General features: G+C 46.8%; 2 protein-coding genes across 2 annotated transcripts in view; one reads left to right on the top strand and one right to left on the bottom strand.

Annotated features, from left to right (window-relative positions):
- Positions 1-19,367, bottom strand: part of LOC109749204 (tryptophan decarboxylase 2) — a 33,303-nt gene extending 13,936 nt beyond the window's left edge. Inside the window, exons 1-10 of the mRNA XM_020308186.4 lie at positions 19,113-19,367; positions 18,867-19,020; positions 17,843-17,915; positions 17,497-17,727; positions 13,034-13,197; positions 12,693-12,833; positions 5,021-5,080; positions 4,292-4,456; positions 4,107-4,163; positions 2,154-2,218 (exon numbers count right to left, since the gene is read on the bottom strand). Of these exons, the coding sequence (XP_020163775.1) occupies positions 2,154-2,218; positions 4,107-4,163; positions 4,292-4,456; positions 5,021-5,080; positions 12,693-12,833; positions 13,034-13,197; positions 17,497-17,727; positions 17,843-17,915; positions 18,867-19,020; positions 19,113-19,114 (1,112 nt within the window). The 5' untranslated portion in view covers positions 19,115-19,367. The remainder of the gene's footprint in view (positions 1-2,153; positions 2,219-4,106; positions 4,164-4,291; positions 4,457-5,020; positions 5,081-12,692; positions 12,834-13,033; positions 13,198-17,496; positions 17,728-17,842; positions 17,916-18,866; positions 19,021-19,112) is intronic.
- Positions 7,191-8,646, top strand: LOC141023363 (uncharacterized). Its single transcript, XM_073500131.1, has one exon. It carries the CDS (start codon positions 7,319-7,321, stop codon positions 8,519-8,521), a length of 1,203 nt encoding a protein of 400 aa, XP_073356232.1. The 5' UTR covers positions 7,191-7,318; the 3' UTR covers positions 8,522-8,646.
- Positions 19,368-23,718: the final 4,351 nt, after the last annotated feature.

Genomic DNA, 23,718 nt, shown 5'->3' with positions numbered 1-23,718 from the left:
GTAGATGGGACAACACTATTCCAATTTTGCAAAATGATGTTCATGAAAGGTTGTAAGTGCAGAAGGCCGTTGTTGAACCGGAAGACCGAAGGCGTGGGAACTTTGGACGCAGCAATGAGAACAAGCGGCACATGATCAGAAGTTGACCGGCAAGCGGACGTGAGTGTGGAGTCCGGGAGGAGGAAACTCCAAGCTGTGTTGACAAAAGCCCTATCCAAGCGCACCAAAGTCGGGGAGTCTTGTTGGTTAGACCAAGTAAATAGCCTATCGAGAAGGGGAAGCTCCTGAAGATTAAGACGGTTTAAGGTAGACGAGAAGAGCAAGGCTTCGGAATGGTTAAAGTTGTCATTCGAGCGCTCGTTTGGCTTTAGAGTAAAGTTGAAATCGCCTAAAAGAGCCCAGGGGCCGGTTACAAAGGAGCCCTGCCGGAGGCTATATACACATGTTACCTGAACTCTGAATTCTGGTTGCACACACCTGTTACACATAGCTGTTGTCTGAATTCTGCTTGCATACACTTGTACTAGTACTATAATGTACATGGTCTGAGTTGTAGCATAAAATTTGGTCTGTTTGGTCGGAACCGAATACCATCCTATAAAGACCGAAGACCGAATAGTGGAGAACCGAGAAGACCGACATAATTTCGGTCGTCAATTATGGAAGACTGAAAAGACCGGACAGAGCAAACCGAGAAGACCGAACACTTGGGCTTAGCCTTGGCAGTCCTTTTTCCAACAAATCTCGTGCCTAAGCAACCTCTCACGTGCTTGTCTTGTCTTGAAGCCAATCAGCCTGCTGCCTTAGCTCGCATGGGTTGTGTTCTCTTGCTCCCGTGCTTGGGCCACACGCGCTTTCCATGCTGCCTAGACCTCGCGTGCAGCTCGGGCCTGTGGGCCTGGCCCTTCCACACTGCCACACCACGCGCTGGAGTGTGCGTGTTACGCCGCAGCCGCTTTGATCGATCTCGTTGGCTTTCAGATACTGAGAACACCTGCTGCTACATGATTCCACCACCGCCATGATCAAGCAATCGACCTGCTCCTCTTGATTGCTTCAGTAAAGATTACAATACGACCAACGTCTGCTTCTGGATCGCAACTCGCCGACGACTTCGTCCGGTATTACGACCGCTTCCCGCAGATTTTTGTGCAACCTCGCTCTGATACCCCTTCTTAAAATTAAAAACCGAGGTATGCAGTTGATCTTACCGAGGACCAAGCAATCACATGAGGCATGACACCGAGATTTGTTAACAAGGTTCACCGAACTCGGCTACATCCCCATGATACTGACGCAATACTGCACCCCGCCCTGGCGCGGGCACACGCCGCTGGCTCCCCCTGTGTGTCTGTGCTATTATGTTGGCATAGGTTACATCGTGTGTGTACCCCACATGATATAGGTGTCTACCCCCACATGATATAGGAGGCCTAGGATACAAGTGTCCTACAAGGACACAACTCCATACCCTGTCTACACTCTACACACCGTACGACTCAGAGTCCAACTTTAATCTACCTTGGACAAAATATTCGACAGAAAACAACACATGGTGCGTTGACTGCGTTGACTGATGCCAAACAGGCGCTATTTTTCAACAAAAATACCCTCAAAATTATATCTTCGAATTCGAAGAAGCCTGGGGGCTCATAAGTATCTAAGCCGGGGAGGGGGGGGGGGGGGGGAGGGGACTGGCATCCAGAGTGGGCAATAGACGTAGCCGAGCAGCAACCGGTAGACACGTACAACACTGACGTTGTGGTAAGCTGTGAGCGGCTGGGCCTTTAAAATTAGAATATATATTTTTAGGGTCTATTCTTTTTGGAAAACAGAGTGTATGTGTGACCAGATTTTCATGCTTATAGGACCTAGCTGACATGCCTTGAATGCTGGGTTCTCTATATATTTCTCTATGGAAAAAAGAATTATAGCACAAATAACAAATACATATAAGTATGGGAAAATTAATTCCTTATCAAAATTGGAAGTACCGAACTACTCCCTCCGTCCCATAATATAAGAACATTTTTGACACTAGTGTAGTGTTAAAAACGTTCTTATATTTTAGGACAGAGGGAGTATTAAATTTGTAAAAGAAAAACAGTACATTTGACAAATGGTGGTTATCAAAGTTGCCAAAAGGATTTCACCTAAAACGACGACCAAGTGGAATTTGCCAATCCTTGAAATCAACAACAGAATTTGCTTGGGAAGCCTGAAAATGTAAAACAGTTGTTATGTCACAAACGAAACATAATTTTATGTGAACTCATCAAAGCTAACTTATTTCCAAATGTAGAAACTCAGTAATGAGCTTTTACACGTAATTCTTTTGATCACATTGCAGGCATACAGACCATGCCATTGTTCTTTCGACACAATCTTTTTGTTCTCTTGAAAATATATTTTTCAGTTTGTCAAGTCAATCAATTAAAACTGCAGGGGATAATTTTTCTTCGTGGACTGAATACTCAAATGCTTTGCATACCATTGTTTGAAAAGAAACACTTTGTTACATCGTGGTTTGGGAAAAAGTGGCCAACCGCACACTCGTACACGAGGATGGGGTTTACTCTCCAGGAATAGTATCACCCAACACTTTGGCCCTAACCTGGGCGATTCCCATCTGAAAGTGCATCTAGGCCACCATAGTGGCTTTTGATATTTCAGGACAACAAATAATTTACTCTAGTGATGATCAGCTGAAGTCCAAAAAGATGCTAGTTGGAAAATGGTTTTCGACCCCTTAAAATCTTTGCAAAGAAATTAGCATGATTATGGACTCTTTAGACTTTTGTGATCCTGGATCACTTTGAGTCATAAATATGCCAATACTATCAAAATGGGAATCTTGACCCCAGTGAGGAGAAGAAATTCTTGCTAAGTGCTCAAACTCAAACCTTAAAAAACTCGATCAAATCTCAAAAGTTCCATTCTTAATCTTCTGTGTTTTTTCCTGATTGGAGCCACCAAGTGTTAGTTGTTTGTCCCTCCAAGTGAGTTCAGAGAGTTGCACCGGTGATACTATGTGCATTCGGACACTCTAAGCGAGGTGTTCGAACTAGACAGGATGCCACAGAGGTTAATAGCTCTTGTTTGGAACCTCCCAGTGAGCAACATTTGGAACCTCTGAGACTATGTAGCCTGACTCTCATGCTTGCTCTATTCCTCCGAGCAGAATCCACCTGGACAATCCATCTCAGGTGTGTGTAATACTTCCAGTGGTTCCAGATGTTGCCGGTGGTTTCAGCGGTCTTGCGGGTGCAGTCAACCAGCAGCTTGCCGTACCACCCAGCACCTTCATGAGAGCTTCACGATGGTGCAAGAGCACGCCAATGCCCAAGCGTGAGAGAATTGATATGCATAGGAATGTGCAGAGGTGGGAATCGATCAAGGAGTAGACTGTTACGCACATCGGCCGGTGGACAGGGGCACACTGGCCAGGGTGACCAGTACTTAGGGGTAGCTCGCGGCCGTGACAGCAACGGTGAGCGCGCGCTGCTGCTGCTTGGGTGAGATATTCCATTGGACAGGTGGTGGCTACCACTTATCCACTTTTAGGACTTACATGTGCATACCGCTTATCCACTTTTAGGACTTAGATGTGCTTTTTCATACTTATAGAACCTCCGGTGCATTTTACTCCACTAGGAAAAATAGCTCCCGGTAGCAAACATGTCCAGTGATAACCAGCGGGTTACCACTGGGATTTGGAAACTGGGGATCAGACACTGGTGCAAAGTCCCTAAGCCTAAGGAGATTGTCTCAAGACGCTTGACGCCGTGACCACTGTAACAGCAGCAGTAGGGCAGTTGTACAGTTTTTTGTTTCTTGGCTTGTTTCATTCGGTTTCTCCGTTTCTTTGCTTAGGTTTCGTTCTTTGTTAAATTTTAGTTTTTTTTGTCCCTTTGAGTTGTATAAGATGCACATCGTTTCGACACTTTCTCCTAATACAAAAAGACATGCGCTTTGATGCATGTACGAGAAAAAAAGATAAACGAACAAGCATCCAGAATTCAGTTCAGAAAGTAGATTAAAATCCACTTCCATGAAATGATGAAAATCTCTAAGAGAAAAACATAGAAAGGGAAGGAGTTCTTAACCTTATTCTTAAGAAACTCTGGATTTGTAGACAATGCTTCTACAAGATAACTCCTGTCCTGTTCGTTATATGTGATGTCAGTTTGTGCAATATCAATATTGATATACTTAGAAAAAACAAGAAACCTGAGATTATTTAGAAGCGCAAATCATGTTATCCCAATTGGAACAGTATCACATGGCTTACTTTAACCCATAGCAAAGAACAGTCGAAGTTTGTGAGGAACCATTTGTGTGCATTCATATTGAATGAATCAGCCTTTTCCACTCCATCAAGGTGATGTCGATACTCTGGGCACATACAAGCACTTCCAGCGTATGCAGCATCAATGTGGAACCACATGTCATGGCCCTACCAAAAATCATAAACAGAAATAATTAGTGAAAGTACATTCATGAATAACAATATGTACAATTTGCACAAGTCATATACAAAAACAAGGTTGCTAATAACAGTGGGGGTGCAACCAACATCCCAAAAACATGCTCCAGAAAAATCCCAGACATAGGACAGTATCAGGTTCCCACTAGAGAGCTGATAAATACCTAGTTCTAGCTCTACTGCAAATTTAGATTGATTGGGATTAACATATGGACAAAAAAAATCAATTTACAAGGATTATTTTTCAAAGTTCTGGTCCCATATAAAATTTCTGCGAAACACTGTTAACCTACCAGCTACCAGTTACTACCCATCAATTTGCAGACTTGTTCCTCAGAAGTGGACATAACTAGGTTTCGAACTAGCACCAACACAACTGTGTTGTTTTCTATTCCTGCCTGGCAGAAGATCGTCAATTTTTTGGAAAATACTTATAGAAAATATAGCAAGAGAAAGTATCAAATACAGACTGATTATGTTACTTCATTATACAAATATAATTTTCCAATTATCACAACCAATGGGCCTAAACACCTGTGCTATGTTTCCTAGTTCAGGCAAGGGGTCCACGGCCGATGAAGATGTTGTGCCTACCTGAAACAAATAAGAGCTTTCCTTAGAAAGTAAATAAGGAGCAAAAATATGTGTTACCAGATAAAAAGATAAGCTTATTACACATCGGAGAACACCATCATGTTACAAAGAGTGGTTAGAGATAAGGATCCCAGTTACCCAGGGGATAAGTATCTTAGTTACCTTTTGCAAGTAGGGATTTTACTGATCACTTGCATATAATTAGTTTCCTGGTACACAAGTTGGTAGTTCCTTAATTTTATGGTAAAGTGTTGGCTGTCTATCTAACAAATGTCAGCAAGAAACCCAAATATATATCTTCCTACTATTCTGTTACAGCGTTATGCAGTTACCTATTCTATCACCTCTGCTCTGGAGAGCCATGGCTAGAGTGATAGCCCCCATCAAGCAATCCGGCAATTTTCAAACACATTTAAGGATCATACTAGTTTAGTATTGGAGCCTGGTGATCTTCACCAGCGAGCATGATCCTGGAAGGGTTCGTTGAGAACCTCCACGTCAAAACGAGGGCTTCAACTTCGGCGGCAAGGGGGGTGCTTCTAAACGCGGTGCTCTCCGCCCTCCCGTCCTACGCCATGGCTGCCCTGCAAGGCTGCAACTTCCGGAAGGGATGCCTGCTGCGCTGTCGGTTCTTCTGGGCCAGCACCGACGTGGTCACCGGCACCCAATGCAAAATCGCATGGTCGGAGATTTGCCTCCCGCTTGTGTTGGGAATATGCCCTATAGGCAATAATAAATGTTATTATTTACTTCCACATTTATAATTAATATTTATTTCTGTGCTATAATTGCCATGGTTCTTGAATGTGAGATTTAGAGGAAAACTCATAAGCATGTATGTGGAAACATAAACACAAAAATAGGTTCCTAGTCTTGCCTCTAAGACTAGATCATGTGTTGCATGATAATCCCGTTTTCTTGGTCATAGGTCATCGTTAAAGTAACCAGTACATGTGCAAATAGAAGCCTATGTAAAGGGGAAACTACACAGCTAACAAATACACTGGACACATACCACACCAGTAGGTGGTGTTGGAATTATCTAATGTAAACAAACTGCCACCACTGCCTTTAGTTGGTCGCGAGATCTTATGGGTTTCACCTCTAGCCTACCCCAACTTGTTTGGGACTAAAGGCTTTGTTGTTGTTGTTGTTGTTAGGTCATCGTTAAAGTAACTACTACATATGCAAATAGAAGCCTATGTAAAGGGGAAACTACACAGCTAACAAATACACTGGACACATACCACACCAGTAAGTGGTGTTGGAATTATCTAATGTAAACAAACTGGCACCACTGCCTTTAGGCCTTTGTTCAGTTACACCCCTTGTCAAAGGGATTGGAGAGGATTTAAGGGGATTTTGACTTGTAGAGGATTTAATCCCCCTCAATCCCTACCAACCCCCTCCAATTCCCTGTCAACCGAACAAGGCCTTAAGAGTATCCGACTGGGAATGAAGAGTTCAGATTTTATTTTATTGTCAGCTTAGATTTGCCATTGTATGGTTTTAAGACTTTAAGGCAATATCTTTCGGGTGGAAATAACTGCAAACCTGATTCTGTGTGGGAGCAGTTCGTATATTGCAAATATTAGATGTGTATAGCCCTTTTCGGTTTATCCCCATTGTATAAGGGGTCTCTTGCACTTTACCCTACACATGTATATGTATTGGCCTTTGGCCCTCCTGTGAATGTAGTTGCTCACTTATCCAACATGGTATCAGTTGCCAGGTTCCTCTTCCTCTCCCGCACGCTGCAGCTCCGTGCCTAGCTTCCTTGTCGCAGGCCACCTCCTTCCCCGTCGCCGGCCACCTTCTCCGCGCCCGGCAGCCCTCCTGCTGCTGCTCTGCCCGAGCCCGCGTGCTCAGTCCGCGCCGCGCCCCAGGCCACGCCCTCCCCGCCAGGCCGCGCCCCAGCCGCGACCAGGCCGCGCCCTCCCTGCCCGACCGCGCCCCGGCCACGCCTCTGGCTGCCGCGGCTCCTCCCGCGCGCGCCCAGGCCGCGCCCTCTCCACCCGAGCGCCGCGCGCCCCGGTTGTGCCCTCATCTTGCTCCGCGTCGGCTGGCCACCGCTGCTCAATCCGCTGCCGCAGGTGCAGCCCAGGGCCGGCCCTCCTCCTGGGCTCCCCCTTCCTCCCGATTCGGGGCTGCATCGGGCTAGCGTGAGGCTCTCAGCCCCGATCCAGATCGGGGAGAGTTGACCCAAAAAAAAAGAGAAGAGAAAAGCAGAGTTTCCTCATGTCTTCTTCCGGCTATGTTACTGTTCCGCGGTGCTCAGTGATCTTCGATGGCACCAACTACGCTGAGTTTGTGGGGTTCATGCGCATCCATATGCGTGGCCTTCTTCTGTGGGGTGTTCTTTCTGGCGAGGCCCCCTGTCCGCCATGCCCTGTTGCGCCCGTGGCCCCAATCCCACCGGTGCCGCCAGTACTTGCTGCTGAGGCTTCTCAGGCTGACCGGGATGCAGCCAAGGCCCTTGATGATGCTGCAGTTGATGCTTATGATCAGCAGGTATCTGCTTATTCCGATGCTCTTTCGGTATACCGTGATGATCTCTCTGCTTACACTCAGTGGTGCAATGACGATGCTCGTGCTGCTGCTGTTCTCACTGCGAGTGTCCTCCCTCAGTTTGCCTCAGAATTCATGGGACTTGGCACAATTGCAGTGATGTGGTCTTATCTTTGTCAGTGCTATCAGCCCTCTGGCGATGCTCTCTACCTATCTGTGGTGCGTCAAGAGCACGCACTCCAGCAAGGTGACTCCTCTGTTGATGAGTTCTATTCGCAGTGCTCTGCCATCTGGCGCCAGCTTGACTCTCTTCGGACAGTTGTTTGCGGCACCTGTCGTTGCTGTCAGACTACTCGGTCTAATCTGGAGTTTCAGCGGGTCCATGAGTTCTTATCTCGTCTCCGCTCTGAGTTTGAGCCCAGACGTGCTCACTTGCTTGCTCGTGGTCGTGTTCCTATCTCGAAGGTGCTTGCCGAGCTTCGTGCTGAGGAGACCCGCCTTCGCTCTGCTGGTTTGCTGGTGGTCCCGTCTGTGTTGGCTGCTCGGGCTCATGTGTCGTCTGCTCGGCTCACCGCTCCACCGCTTCTCCCCACACCTTCAGGGGGGGTGGGTCGCCCTGCTTATACTGAGAGGAGCCGGTCGCGCCGTGACACCTTCTGTGGCTACTGCTCTCGGCCAGGTCACCCAGAGTCTGATTGCCGTGAGAAGAAGCGAGACCAGCGGCGCTCCTCTTCCAACGGGACTCCTGGATCTTCCTCGACCCCGTCACTCACTGACCTGGACATTCTGAGGCTCAAACGTCTCAGGCTCTTCGTCGACTGGTTCAGCTGCTGCTGTGATGGCATCCACTTCTCCACCACCGCAGGCATCTACACAGTCAGGTACATCTTCGTGGGTTCTGGATTCTGGAGCCTCCTTTCATATGTCTTCTGATTCTTCCGCGTTGTCTTCTCTCCGACCTCTTGATTCGCCTGTTAATGTTCTTACTGCCGATGGCACATCTCTTCCTGTTGCTAGTCGTGGTATTCTTTCCACTCCATCTTTTTCTGTTCCGAGTGTTTCACATGTTCCTCGCCTTACCATGAATCTTTTTTCCGCTGTCCAACTTACTGATTCTGGTTGTCGTGTCATTCTTGATATCGACTCTTGCTTCATTCAGGATCGTCGCACCAAGGCTTTGGTTGGTGCTGGCCCCCGGCGCCGTGAGTCAGAGGGCCTTTGGGAGGTTGACTGGCTTTGTGTTCCTTCCGCTGCCACCACTTCTGCCAGCTCTCATGCTCTTGCTGCCTCTTCGTTTGCGTCCTTCCAGCAGTGGCATCATCGCCTTGGTCACATCTGTGGCTCTCGCTTGTCTTCTTTAGTTCGTCAGGGCCTCTTAGGGTCTGTATCTGGAGATGTCTCCTTACATTGTAATGGTTGCAGACTTGGCAAACAGACTCAGTTACCTTATCCTACTAGTGAGTCTGTATCTCAGCGTCCTTTTGACTTAGTTCATTCTGATGTCTGGGGTCCTGCTCCCTTTGACTCGAAAGGTGGTCATCGCTACTATGTTTTGTTTATTGATGATTTCTCTCGCTACACTTGGCTCTACTTCATGAAATCTCGTAGCGAGGTTCTCCCTATATACAAACGATTTGCTGCCATGGTTCACATCCAGTTTGCCACGCCCATTCGTACTTTTTGTGCTGACTCCGCTGGAGAGTATATCTCTCAGTTGTTGCGTGGTTTTCTCGCAGAACAGGGTACTCTTGCCCAGTTCTCATGTCCTGGTGCTCATGCTCAGAATGGCGTTGCCGAGCGAAAGCATCGTCATTTGCTTGAGACGGCTCGTGCGCTGATGATTGTTGCTTCCCTTCCACCCCATTTTTGGGCTGAGGCTGTTTCCGCATCCACCTATCTCATCAACATTCAGCCATCGACTGCTCTGCAGGGTGGTATTCCTATGGAGTGTCTCACTGGTCGCCCTCCTGACTACTCAACTCTTCGTATGTTTGGATGCGTGTGCTATGTTCTTCTTGCCCCCCGAGAACGCACCAAACTGACTGCTCAGTCGGTTGAGTGTGTTTTCCTTGGCTACAGTGATGAGCACAAGGGCTATCGATGTTGGGATCCTGTGGGTCGTCGCTTGCGCATCTCGCGTGATGTGACTTTTGACGAGTCTCGTTCTTACTACCCACGTTCTTCTTCCTCGAGTTTCTCTGTGGACGACCTTTCTTTCCTTCTCCTTCCCGATACACCCTGCTATGTGCCTCATGTGTCACCTCTTCCTCCGGCACCTCTCATTCCTTCTCATTCACCACCGACCCCGTCTTCTCCATCCTCCTCCTCCACCTGTCCACCATCCTCTCCAGTCCGTCGCCCTCCCTCACCGTTTCCTCTCCACTATACTCGTCGATCTCGTACTGAGGATGTCTCCTCTGACGAGCCTTCCACCTCTGGTGCACCTCCTCTCACGCCTCCCCTGGTTCACAACCTCCGTGCTCGGCCTCGCCCCCTGCCTGATCGCTACTCCCCTGATCGGTACGGTCTCTCTGTTATTGCTGAGCCCACTTCCTATCGGACTGCCATGACTCAGCCTGAATGCAGCTTGCGATGGCCGAAGAGCTTGCTGCTCTTGAGCGCTCTGGCACATGGGATCTGGTTCCCCTTCCTTCCAGTGTCCGTCCCATCACCTGCAAGTGGGTCTACAAGATTAAGATTCGCTCCGATGGTTCTCTTGAGCGCTACAAAGCTCGTCTTGTGGCCCGTGGATTTCAGCAGGAGCAGGGGCGCGATTATGATGAGACATTCGCTCCTGTCGCCCACATGACCACTGTCCGCACTCTTCTTGATGTGGCTTCTGTTTGTCAGTGGTCTATCTCTCAACTTGATGTTCAGAACGCTTTTCTCAATGGCGAGTTGCGTGAGGAGGTTTATATGCAGCCACCACCGGGGTACTATGCTCCTGATGGTATGGTCTGTAGACTTCGCCGCTCCCTATATGGTCTCAAACAGGCTCCTCGCGCCTGGTTTGAGCGCTTCGCCTCTGTGGTGACTGCCGCTGGTTTCGTGCCCAGTGATCATGATCCCGCATTGTTTGTTCACACGTCTCCTCGTGGTCGGACTCTTCTTCTCTATGTTGATGACATGATCATCACTGGTGACGACTCTGATTACATTGCCTTTGTTAAGGCTCGCCTTCGCGACCAGTTTCTCATGACTGATCTTGGTCCACTTCGCTATTTTCTTGGGATTGAGATCTCCTCGACCTCTGATGGCTTCTACATCTCCCAAGAAAAATATATTCAGGATCTTCTTCCTCGCGCTGCTCTCGGTGATGAGCGCACAGTTGTGACTCCCATGGAGCTCAACGTTCAGCTTCGTGCCTCTGATGGTGACCCTCTCCCTAATCCCACTCGCTATCGTCACCTTGTTGGCAGTCTTGTCTATCTTGCTGTTACGCGTCCTGACATCTCCTATCCTGTCCACATTCTGAGTCAGTTCGTTTCAGCCCCCACCTCTGTCCACTATAGTCATCTCCTCCGTGTTCTACGATATCTTCGTGGCACGATCTCTCAGCGCCTTTTCTTTCCCCGCTCCAGCTCTCTTGAGCTCCAGGCCTACTCTGATGCTACCTGGGCTAGTGATCCCTCTGATCGACGCTCGCTGTCTGCTTATTGTGTCTTTCTTGGTGGCTCTCTTATTGCCTGGAAGACAAAGAAACAGACTGCAGTTTCTCGCTCGAGTATAGAGGCTGAGTTGCGAGCCATGTCTATGCTGACGACTGAGGTGATCTGGTTACGGTGGCTACTTGAGGATTTTGGTGTGTCTGCTACTACCTCGACTCCCTTAATGTCAGACAGTACTGGTGCTATCAGTATTGCACGTGACCCGGTGAAGCATGAGCTCACCAAGCACATCGGTGTGGATGCCCACTTTGTGCGTGCTGCTGTGCAAGATCAGACTCTCGCTCTTCACTATGTGCCCTCTGAGTTATAGTTGGCGGACTTCTTCACGAAGGCTCAGACTCGAGCGCAGCATAGTTTTCTTCTCTCCAAACTCAGTGTTGTCGATCCACCATGAGTTTGAGGGGGGGTGTTAGATGTGTATAGCCCTTTTCGGTTTATCCCCATTGTATAAGGGGTCTCTTGCACTTTACCCTACACATGTATATGTATTGGCCTTTGGCCCTCCTGTGAATGTAGTTGCTCACTTATCCAACAGCAAACACTAATGTTCATATCTGTTACAATGGCTTATATGATCAGGGTATCCTGGTTGCAATCCTGGGACAATATGGTATAGAAGTTACAAAAACTTCATAAATAATCAGTAGTTATAGAAAAGGGATGTCCTATATCCAGTGCAAAATGTAAGGATCAAATTCAATCTCATTTATGAGACACAAAAAAGACAACTGCTTAGTGACCATGCAATGGATACCAGTAGTGCATTTTGTCTTTTTTATCTTGTAGATGAGATTGAATCACTCTCGTAGAACTACAAGTTATTTGAGGTTGAATTGAAACCTGTACTACTGCTTATTATCATGGAATTTACAACTTGAGGAACCTTTCCATGTAATATTTTCCCATTGTCAGAAACTTGCATCGCGAACTACATTATTCAACATTACTTACATGACCAATAGGATAAACAGACGCTGGTCTAATATCAGGATTTCAAATTTTTAGTAACTACTCCCTTCGTTCGTAAATATAAGATGTTCTAGCTTTTTTCTGAATCAGATGTATATAGACATGTTTTAGTGTGTTTGTTCACTCATTTCAGTTTGTATATAGTCCATATTGAAAATATACAAAACATCTTATATTTGTGAACGGAGGGAGTATATATATTTTTTGACTCGTGAGGGAGTATATATTAACTTAAGTAGTTCATTAAAGTAGTCTCATGTTGAGATGTAAGCAACTTGATCTGTTCCATGCGCTCAAGGCCAGTATATATACATGTACTAGAGAGGAGATACGTAGGTATCCTAATACAAATGGGAAACAACAATGCATATATCTCTAGCAATATCAATGTCAAAATTCACATACAAATTTTCCATTATCTAATTCAAAGAAGTTTGCATACGAAGAAAGCATGGCTTATTGCTTACTGTTGCACAGATGAAGAATGGTATCAAACCAGATGACAAGTCAACGGAAATGGCCTCTGACACTGCTTCAGGTGCAACAGCATAGTTCTTACTACAGTCAGCTTTGACAACTCTGAAGTTCTCTGGGAAAATTCCTGCAACCTTCAACAAAAGAATGTTACCTCAGGTCAACAGAAAATAAAATAAAAAGTACATGAACATAATGCATATTTATCTAACTACCTAATTGTAATTCTTTGAAATAACTTCAAACCTGAAGAACAGAAAAGACAGGTAATTTATTCATAAGAAATAACTGGAAAACATTCTAGTGGGACTTTGGTTGGATTATATCTGGATACCTGGCATGCCTTTTGCAGAGCAGAATGTGTCTGATCAGATGCATAAACTACTAATTTTTCAAGGGATTTTTTCCCATGCTTCTTTAAAGTTCTATCTCGTGCAGCCAATAGTACAACAAGAACTGCTTCACTGGCAGTACCCTGGATTACTCCTCCACCAGGCGCTGCAAAGAGGGATGCCATAGAGAAACTCAGAAGCATGACTTTAGCTAGGAACACAAGTCCGCAATTTTTACACCAAGGAAAAACATATACATGTACTATATCAAAAGATAGCAGCGAAGCACTCCCTCTGTAAAGAAATATAAGAACGTTTAGATTACTACCTTAGTGATCTAAACACTCTTATATTTCTTTATGGAGGGAGTAAACATTCTGCTAAAGCAGCATCTATAAAGTAGATATCTCAGATCAAGGATAGTCCAAATCACGGTCTGAATCACATGATTCTAGGATCACATCAAAATATTTCGATTCCAATCCACGTAGGAGGATAATCAAGTGGCAGCTGTAACTCTAACTGGACCACATCCCCCAGTTAGTCTTACAGAGTTGCCGATGTCTACCGAGAAATCTATGCAAGGAGAGAGAGCACATGCATGCATGAAGGAATCTCTCACCTCATGCTTACATCATCGCATTAATTGCTAAATTCCATTTTTGTAACATGATTTAAAACCGTTAATCCATTTTCACCGGCGAGTTCTTCTCAACGAGGGCTTCAAAATAAGATCCCATGTTGGCGCGTTTTGATGAATTTTTTTTCGTCGCTACTGAAAGGATCGATATAGTTGACTAGAGGGGGGGTGAATAGGCAACTAACAATTTTTAGCTTTTATTTACCAAATTAAACTTTGCATCAAAATAGGTTGTCTAGATATGCAACTATGTGAACAACCTATATGATGCAATGACAACAAGCACGAGCAAGTAAGATATATAACTCGAGTAAACTTGCGAAAGTAAAGGAATGAGATAACCAAGAGTGGAGCCGGTGAAGACGAGGATGTGTTACCGAAGTTCCTTCCTTTTGAAGGGAAGTACGTCTCCGTTGGAGCGGTGTGGAGGCACAATGCTCCCCAAGAAGCCACTAGGGCCACCGTATTCTCCCACGCCCTCACACAATGCGAGATGCCGTGATTCCACTATTGGTGCCCTTGAAGGCGGCGACCGGACCTTTACAAACAAGGTTGGGGCAATCTCCACAACTTAATTGGAGGCTCCCAACGACACCACAAAGCTTCACCACAATGGATTATGGCTCCGCGGTGACCTCAACCGTCTAGGGTGCTCAAACACCCAAGAGTAACAAGATCCGCTAGGGATAAGTGGGGGGAATCAAATTTCTCTTGGTGGAAGTGTAGATCGTGGCCTTCTCAACCAATCCCGAGCAAATCAACAAGTTTGATTGGCTAGGGAGAGAGATCGGGTGAAAATGGAGCTTGGAGCAACAATGGAGCTTTTTGGGGGAAGAGGTGAGTCAACTTTGGGGAAGAAGACCCCTTTATATAGTGGGGGGAACAAACCAACCGTTACCCCACTTCTGCCCCGAAGAGAGCGGTACTACCACTGTGCCAGCGGTACTACCGCTTGCCACTATAAGCGGTACTACCGCTCCACATCGCGGTACTACCGCTTGGCCCACAGCGGTACTACCGCGGTGGGAGGGCGGTACTACCGCACAGGAGCGGTACTACGGCCCCCCACAGCCGCGGCCAGTACCGTAAAACCCGACACGAAAAAGGAGCCCTCGAATCGAGGCGGTACTAGCACGAGACCACCGCGGTACTACGGCTTGGGGCTACTAGCGGTACTACTGCTCTGGAGTGGTACTACCGCTCCCAGAGCGGTACTACCGCTTGTGGCACCCAAGCGGTACTACCGCTCCGTCCCGCGGTACCACCGCTGGGACCAAAGTTAGTACACACATGGGGGCTACTAGCGGTACTACCGCTTGTAGCACCCAAGCGATACTACCGCTGGGACCAGAGAGGGCACAATGAGAAGAGAAACAAGCCCATCATCGAAACGGAAAGGCTCGGAGGGAGGGGCAAAGGAAGTGTACGTGATGATTCCGCCCTAGCCTTTCCAAAACGGACCCCCTCTTGATAGTACGGTGATCCCTATGAAACTAGTCCACCAAACTAATCCGAAAGGACTACACCGTCTTCGCTTCAAGCTCCGAGGGGAGGGAATCGTCTCGTGCCAAAAGGATGAATCTCTGAAAAACACTCAACGCACACGATTAGTCCGCAAAAGCATTGTCATCAATCACCAAAACATCTTAGGGATAAATATGCCCTTACAGCTACCATTTACCAGATTTGAGTACCATGTAGAAAGCTAAAATATATGTGCATTGCATCCCATGTTGGCGGTTTCAGCGCTACTAGGCACGAGGAGGAGGAGGTTAATCTAGATGGGCAGGTGGTACCTCAGAAGGACACCTTTCGATATTTGGGGTCAATGCTGCAGAAGGATGGGGATATTGATGAAGATATGAACCATCGAATCGAAACCGGATGGATGAAGTGGCGCCAAGCTTATGGCGTTCTCTCTGACAAGAGAGTGCCACAAAAGCTAAAAGGCAGGTTCTATAGGACGGCGATTCGACTTGCAATGTTGTATGGCGCTGATTGTTGGCCGACTAAAAGGCGACATGTTTTTTCTTTTTTTTACCAAAAAGGCTTTCGCCCCGCTTTATATATAAAGCACCGATCAACAATCACCCGGTACAAACACACGCCACCACAACACACGCACACACCGAGGGCAGGATACATAGGCGCTGAGCGCAGCAACATCACCCCTAGCACTACCGCCGCGAAGAGATGAAGCCACATATGACGAACCATGGGCTCCAAGGCGGCGCCTTCAGGAAGGGAACGACACCAGAGCGCCGTCACCGTCCGATCCGAGGATCAGAGTTTCCCCTGGAGCCGCATGACGGGCAATGAGAGCCGCGACGACGCCTTCAAGAAGGGAACGAGCTTCGCCGCCGCCGGTCCGTCCGAAGAAAGAACAGGTTTTCACCCTAGCCAACACTCACCGCCACCCAACGCCACACCCCGGCTGCCACGCCGCCCACACGGCCATGGCCACCGGGCAGCACCAAGCCACGGGTTCTGCCAAGAGCACTGCGCTACCACCACCAGGGCCGCCGCCCCAGCATCCAAGACCTTGACACCGCCTCACCCGAGACCCGCCGCTACCCCAACCAAAGAGACGAGCGGAAAGGTTCCACCTTTCGCACCCCTGGGCGACCCCCAGCGTCGAGACCCAATAGGCCGGCCAGAACTAGCATCCATCGGCCCGTCCTGCAGCCCCGAGCGCGAGACGAGCTCGGTCCTGCAACACTGTGAGGGGGACGAGGTCAGTCCTGCTGCACCGTGCGCGAGACGAGCTCGGTCCTGCTGCACCGTGTGCGAGACAAGCTCGGTCCTGCCGCATGTTAAACAGTTAGGTGTAGCGGAGATGCACATGTTGAGATGGATGTGTGGTCACACAAGGAAGGACAGGATCCGGAATGATGATATATAGGATAGAGTTGGGGTAGCACCGATTGAAGAAAAGCTTGTCCAACATCGTCTGAGATGGTTTGGGCATATTCAGCGTAGGCCTTCAGAAGCTCCAGTGCATAGCGGACGGCTAAAGCGTGATGATAATGTCAAGAGAGGTCAGGGTAGACCGAACATGACATGGGAGGAGTCCGTAAAAAGAGATCGGAAGGACTGGAGTATCACCAAAGAACTAGCCATGGATAGGGGGTGCATGGAAGTTAGCTATCCATGTGCCAAAACCATGAGTTAGCTACGAGATCTTATTCAGCTCTAGCCTACCCCAACTTGTTTGGGACTAAAGATTTTTCATACTGAGTTACCCGATTATTTCACTATCTGATTTGAAAATTGTAGCCGGTGTCATGTAATGGCGCCCGCGGAAAAGAAAGAAACGACCACATGTTTTGATGGAGTAGCTTGAACAAGTAGTTAAGGATTCTATGCAAAACTAGACCAGACAAAAAAAAAGGGCAGCCCAGTGCACGTAGGTCCCACTTGCGCAGGGTCCGGGGAAGGGTCCGACCACTTTGGGTCTATAGCACGCAGCCTTTCCCTACATTTCTGCAAGAGGCTGTTTCCAGGACTCGAACCCTTAAAACTAGACCAGACACTCAATATGTTTTTTTTAGGGACAGACACTCAATATGTTAAGGAAGAAGGAAACAATAAAGAGTAGTTGAATAAATACAGAATGGCAACGCACGATAAATAAATACCGAATAACCAAGTATGCAAAGTTTTCATGCAGTATTTGTCAATCAAACATTCTCATTCATTTTTTACCTAGACATGCCAGTTAATTATGAGGTGATACATATTATAGAAGAACCAAATTGCAAAAAATAATGTTGAGATCAACAAATAATTTATGTATCAAACCACAATATATGGTTGCATTCTTACCATCTGACAGAAATTGGCTTGGAAGCTTAAGCATTTTTGCAAACCAGTCTAAGACTATAACCTCTAGCTCAGTTGCAGCAGGAGAGGTTATCCAGCTGAAGCCAACGATGTTAAAGGCAGCACTAAGCATCTCCCCCAGGAATCCAGCAGTGCTGCTATTTGAGGGATAGTACGCAAAATAACTTGGACTTTGCCAATGAGTTACTCCAGGTATTATCTTCTCACGAATATCTGGGCATCAGAACAATTTGCTGAATAAATGAAGGTTTCTTTTAGCAAACACATGGAATGCAATTGATAACCTAAATTCTGATATCACTTCAAAGTAGACTGGAAAGAAGATCACCGTCAAAAAGGGCATCCAAAGTATCAGGTCGGTTAGGAGCTGAATCTGGAAGAAGTTCCTTCAGATATCCTGGCTGCAATGAAATGGATGCACAAATCTTAGTCAGTGCCAACGATACTCCTTCACACAATCCATCTTCTCTAGATAAAGAGTAGTAAATTTGACTGTTTTCTTAATTTTTTAATCGCAACGTCACCACTTCACAACATGAAGGACCCAGAGTTTTCTAACCGTTAAAATGTCATTAGTTGAACTAGAAAAGGCATGAAAGTCCGATTCTGGGTGAGTAAAAAAATATGTCGAGTCTTCAGTATCAATTATCTGAGAATCACCTAATGTGCTATAGCCATGGCCCATGGGACTTATATTTGTTATATCTGTACGTGTGTGCGATTAAAACTTAGCCATACCCGCGACTGCATTCCCTCAGTGGCACAATCAGTAGTACCACATTACCCCCCACCATCTGCACTTTCTCCTCTGTTAGCCACACCATCTATTGTATGTAAATTTTGACAGTTCTGAATTTCCATTCACTGTATTCGCCGATGCACGGCACCTTCTGAACCGCAGTCCCCATTACTTACTGTCTTTGTGATCCTCGGTAGTCAGTCCTCCACCCCAACTTCCTCATACTCCCGGCAGCATCACTTTTAATATTTGTTACGGTGACTCGTAGCCTCCATACACATCTGAGATATAGTCTTCATAGTTCTACCTCTCTGTTCGATCTGGTCTGTATGGTTTTCCCGCTGCAAATCAGGCAACAGATGGTAACAGGATTCCTGAGTGGCAGCTAAGTATGCCAACACTGAAGGCTCTGATTGTTCAGTATTGCATCTTATATCATTATTAGTAGCGGGGTTATATACTCCATACTAGAGAGTTATTTACAGAACACACGGATTAAAGCTAGTAGATGGATCAATCAATAGGCCAAGTCATAATATAGGCGATAAGGGTGAGGAAGCAGCACGTGAACAAGTTGTACTGCAGGATTAGCCGAGAGTAAGAGTGGTCGTGCCTGGACTTGGCTGAGGACGGGAAATGTCTCCATGGATTTGTAGTAATCGGCGATGAAATCCACCATCCGGTGCCCGCACTCCCGTAGCTGCTCCGCGTCCATCGGCCGGAGCGACCCGCCGCCGTCCCCGCCATCGCTGGTACCGCTCCCGTCCCTTAATTGGCAACAACAAAAACAACATAAAAGTTTAGCGCAGGGGCATTGCGCCACATGGAACTGCGTACATGAGGATCGCGAGATGTTCACATGATTGCGAGGGTTTGCAACGCGATGGCAGGAGGGGGGGGAAGAGGATACGGTGGTGGAGAGAGAGGCGCCAGACGTGGGAGGAAGAGAAAAGGGGTGGATTTTTTCAGTTGGGGTTTAGAGCAGCGACAACCGAAGGTGGACTAGGAGCACTGGCGACGCAGCCCTCCGGAATCACGGCCGATCCTCTGCCCGCTTGGGAAGGGATGCGTGCCACTTTTGACGAAATGATTGTTACGACGCCTAGAACTAAACAGTGTACATACCTGTGATGCAGGTGGGACACTTTATCAAAAAAAATGTAGGTGGGACAACATATAGTAAATTCGGCAGCTGAAATCCGCAAACATTGATCTACATTGACTGAGTGGAAGACTTATGCACGTCGCCTTGATTGTAAAACAGTATATGTAGGTAAAAGATGTTCGTGGGAGAATGTTTGTTACCGTCAGAAACTAGCTGTGTTAGGAATGAAAAAGATGTGAAAGTTCACTGTCAGGAGTAAGAAAAACATGAAGATCCAGGATACACTATCGAGTCTACAGATCGTGATAAAAATGGATATAGGTAAAGAAGAATTCGAGTCGACAAAAGATTCGCTTGAACACGATTGAGATTAACACTAATGGTAAGCGGTACAAGTTAAGAAGCACGTAGCAACCACATCCGGTGCTTATAAGAAGAAAATATTACATAGTACCTGCAAAAACTAGTCCGGCGCATGCGCCCAGAGGATGATCCCCAGTTCATTTATTTCATCATACAGACATATCAATTATATATAAAAACATCTAGTTTCCAGGAAAATACACAAGAGCTCTTGGGTGCTTCTCTTCGCAAAAAGAAAAAAGCTCTTGGGTGCTCCACACCCCTATACGGAAAGTAATCATAAAAAATACCAAAAATTCAAAAAAAAAGCTGAATTTTGGGGATACCAAACCTGGGTCCCCGATCTACTCCCGTGTGAAATTTCGTGAAAAAATACAAGGAAACGTATCCGTGGCAAAAAAGACAAAAAAAATTCCTATGTATAGAAAAATACTATTTAGATGGATTTTTGTTCGGACAGTATTTCATTCACCACGGATATGTTTTTTGGTATTTTTCATGAAATTTCACACGGGGGTGGATCGGGAACCCATATTTGATATTCCAAAATTCCAAAAAAAAAATCTTGGTATTTTTTTAAACAAAATGTTTGTATGGAGGTGCGGAGCACCCGAGAGCTCCAAATCCTCGTCCCTAGTTTCCAGGACTAGTTGTTATAACATGTACACATTAGAGACGAGCATCACATAAGGTAAGATTGTGAGAAGACAACGGATTCAGGCAACCTTGCAGCATACGAGCAGCATAGTGACAGTGGCAATTAGAACCATCTAACAATGGGATCGAGCATAGAGGAAGAAGATTGGAGCTGAGAATGAAACAACTGGGGGGAGATATGATGTGGTGAAGAAGATGGCCGTTTTTATGAGCATGAGGAAGGAGGAAGATGACCGTTACCGTGACAACATTGAGGAAGAGAGAGAGCATGTGCATTAAATTCAACCAGGTGGTTTGGGAGTTGTTAAGTGAGGGCGGCTCCACCACAAGAACTTTGTGAGACAGGGGTAGAACCGTGTGGACTTTAGCTCTAATTTACTGCACAGTGGAAAGAGAATACGATGTGATAAAGCAGTGAATACAATGCATCTATTATAGTGGGTGAGGATCCCGATGTGACTGGATGTGCAGGATTCCAGTTAGCGTCGTCGTTGTGTGCTCCTATGCAATTTCGAGCGACAACCACACTCGCCTAATTTGGCCCTCTCTTTTTGTCCACGGATGGATGGATGCGTCCTTGCATCCGCAGAATAGGCTCGCTCCTTTTTCTTTTTTTGATTTTGAAAAGGAGATAACCCCGGCCTCTATCTAGAGTCATATATTATTATTATTTTGTGAGAAAACTTCCAATCTATTCATTTTCAATCATGGCAATACAACGGACACCAGAAATAATTAAAATTACATCCAGGTCCGTGGACCACCTAGCAACGACTACAAGCACTGAAGCGAGCCGAAGGCGCGCTGCCGTCATCGCCCCTCCCTCGCCGGAGTCGGGCAAAACTTGTTGTAGTAGACAGTCGGAAAGTCGTCGTGCTAAGGCCCTATTGAACTAGCGCAGCAGAACAGCAACCGCCGCCGATGAAGAGTAACATAGATCGGAAGGGTCTAACCTGAAGAAACACAAACGTAGACGAACTACGACCAAATCCGAGCAAATCCACCAAGGATAGATCCGCCGGAGACACACCTCCACACGCCCACCAACGATGCTAGGCACACCACCGGAACGGGGGCTAGGCGGGGAAGACCTTATTCCATCTTCAGGGAGCCGCCGCCGTCTCGTCTTCCTGAACAGGACACAAACCCTAACAAAACTTAAAAAACACCTAAAAATGAGTCCTCCCACCGGCAAGGGCCGGGATCCACCGCGCCGCCATGGCCTTAAGGCCACCGGAGACGAGGCGGATCGGCGGCGGAGCCGACGAGAGGCAAAGAAACCCTAAGCTTTTCTTGGGGAGTCCAATATTATTAAGAATGTAAAATTCAGAAGCCGAACAATATTGATCCATAAACGAAGCAAATAAAACCCGAGGTTGCATGCCTAGTGACAATAAATCCATCAGATAGTCACTAACTCTATGATACAAAACAAAATCAAAACGAAAAATACGCAACTCCTAGTTTACGCCTTCAAGAAGAAACCGTCACACGTCTGATGACGAGTCCAACCCAAGGTTTAACTTCGGATTCTCATCCCTAAAGCCAATCTTCAATCCACCATCTTTAGCAAGGACACGACACATGCGTGTGTCGACATAGCTTGATCAAAGATCTTGTGTTTTCACTGAAGTGCATAAACTCGCCGTTGAAGCCATTTGTACCATCATCTCTTAACCGGCTCGCTCCTTATATGTTCTTGTTCGCAACTATCCCTTTCGTTTTCCAACCCAAATTCATACAAATTTATGCAACATCAATCACGTAGAACCAAATCCATACAAAGTAGTACATACAGCTCGGCAGACATTGCATCGGACAATCAAAAAGGACGTCAATTTATCACAAGTTAGAGCAATTAATGGGTAGGTATCGTAAACATCCTGATTGTATCACGACATTGAAGCAGAAGAAACAGAAATGTTTTCCTTTCTTTCGCATTTGATTTGCATTCCCCTATAGATTTGACCCGGAGCCAATGCTAGTCTTTTTTGCTATCAACTGCACTTGAGCTAGTCACTAAGACTACCACAGTGAGAATAACATAAGTGGTAACATCACACATATTTAGGCGATGATGTGACAAATAATTAATGAAGAAAGAGAGGTGTGTGGTAATATAGCTAGTTACTGTAACATCACACATATCAAGACAAGATGAGTCTACAACCTAATAAATGATGTGATGCATGACACCGCACATATGTTGCTCCCCATTATAGAGGTAGTAATATAGACTAGTAACATGTGCATGTTAGTACTCTAAGTTATTCCCCCCTGTGACTAGTCTAAGTAAGGCAACAACACCAAAAGATGTCATGTGTCCCATTGGATTACTCAACAAAAAAAGTGAAGCGCAAGCTATGAAAAACGGATACTACTATACTACATATACTGTGGATTTAACTATGAAAGATGACAAGATTAACCGCTTTTGCCTTGTCCTTCCCATTGTCATCTCCAGAGGCGGCAGTAGTACATGGCGAAGTCCGTGTATGGGCCATGGTCTCGGATGTCGTCGGAGTCAGAGGAGCTACTGTGGGAGGAGGGCGAGGAGCAAGGGACCCGACGAGACGTCTGGCAGTGCTGGCCTGCTTCTCAACGAGGCGGTGGGCTTTGACGGTGATTGCCGCTTTCTCAGCCACGACACGCTAGGAGGCTTCGATCCCCTTCAGCGATGGCTTCACGTTTTTGCGCGCGGTGTCAGACGTCCTCTTGGCAACGGCCGGCACAGGACCTCGTCGTCGTTGGAGTCGGGTAGGCGGGCGATCGGAGTGGCGCCGCACCAGCTAGATTTGGTCCTATCCCGGGCACTCTGCGTGATGCGCCTCGAATTCCGAAAGCCGTCGCAGGCTCATAGGACATGGCACTAACGGCGCCCGAGAGTGCGCGATGGCGGTGGCACCGGGGAGGGGGCGGAGCCACGGGAGTCCACCGACGACTGCACAGAGCGCCTCGACTCGCGGCCGCCAGGGGCAACTCAGAGCTCGAAGAGAGGACGGGCTAAAGAGTAAGCAGAGCGATCGAGGGTGATGAGTTTGGTCCGGGGTGGGTAAATGTTTTGGACTGGATTGCTCCACCGTGATGAACACGGGCTGGGCATGTCCGGACCGCCTTATATCCGTCCCAAGCTAGATACGAGAGGGCCGAACAGTCTGGAAAAGAGCCTAGTTGCAGCTGTCCATTTGGATGTGGTCCTGTTGCGTACTACCTCTGTCCTGATTTATTGATCCCTTTGTATTTTCTATCAAATTTTAACCTTAGATTTAACTAATAAAATGGTAATGCGTGTCACGAAAAAATATTGTTGAAAACTATGTTTAAATACAAATCCAATGAT

The sequence above is a fragment of the Aegilops tauschii genome, chromosome 5 (genome assembly GCF_002575655.3).
Source record: "Aegilops tauschii subsp. strangulata cultivar AL8/78 chromosome 5, Aet v6.0, whole genome shotgun sequence".
Taxonomy (NCBI): domain Eukaryota; kingdom Viridiplantae; phylum Streptophyta; class Magnoliopsida; order Poales; family Poaceae; genus Aegilops; species Aegilops tauschii.
This window is presented reverse-complemented; position numbering and strand designations above follow the sequence as displayed.

Coding starts and splice junctions, on each gene's coding strand:
- LOC141023363 (XM_073500131.1), top strand. CDS start 7,319: ATGTCTTCTTCCGGCTATGTTACTGTTCCGCGGTGCTCAGTGATCTTC.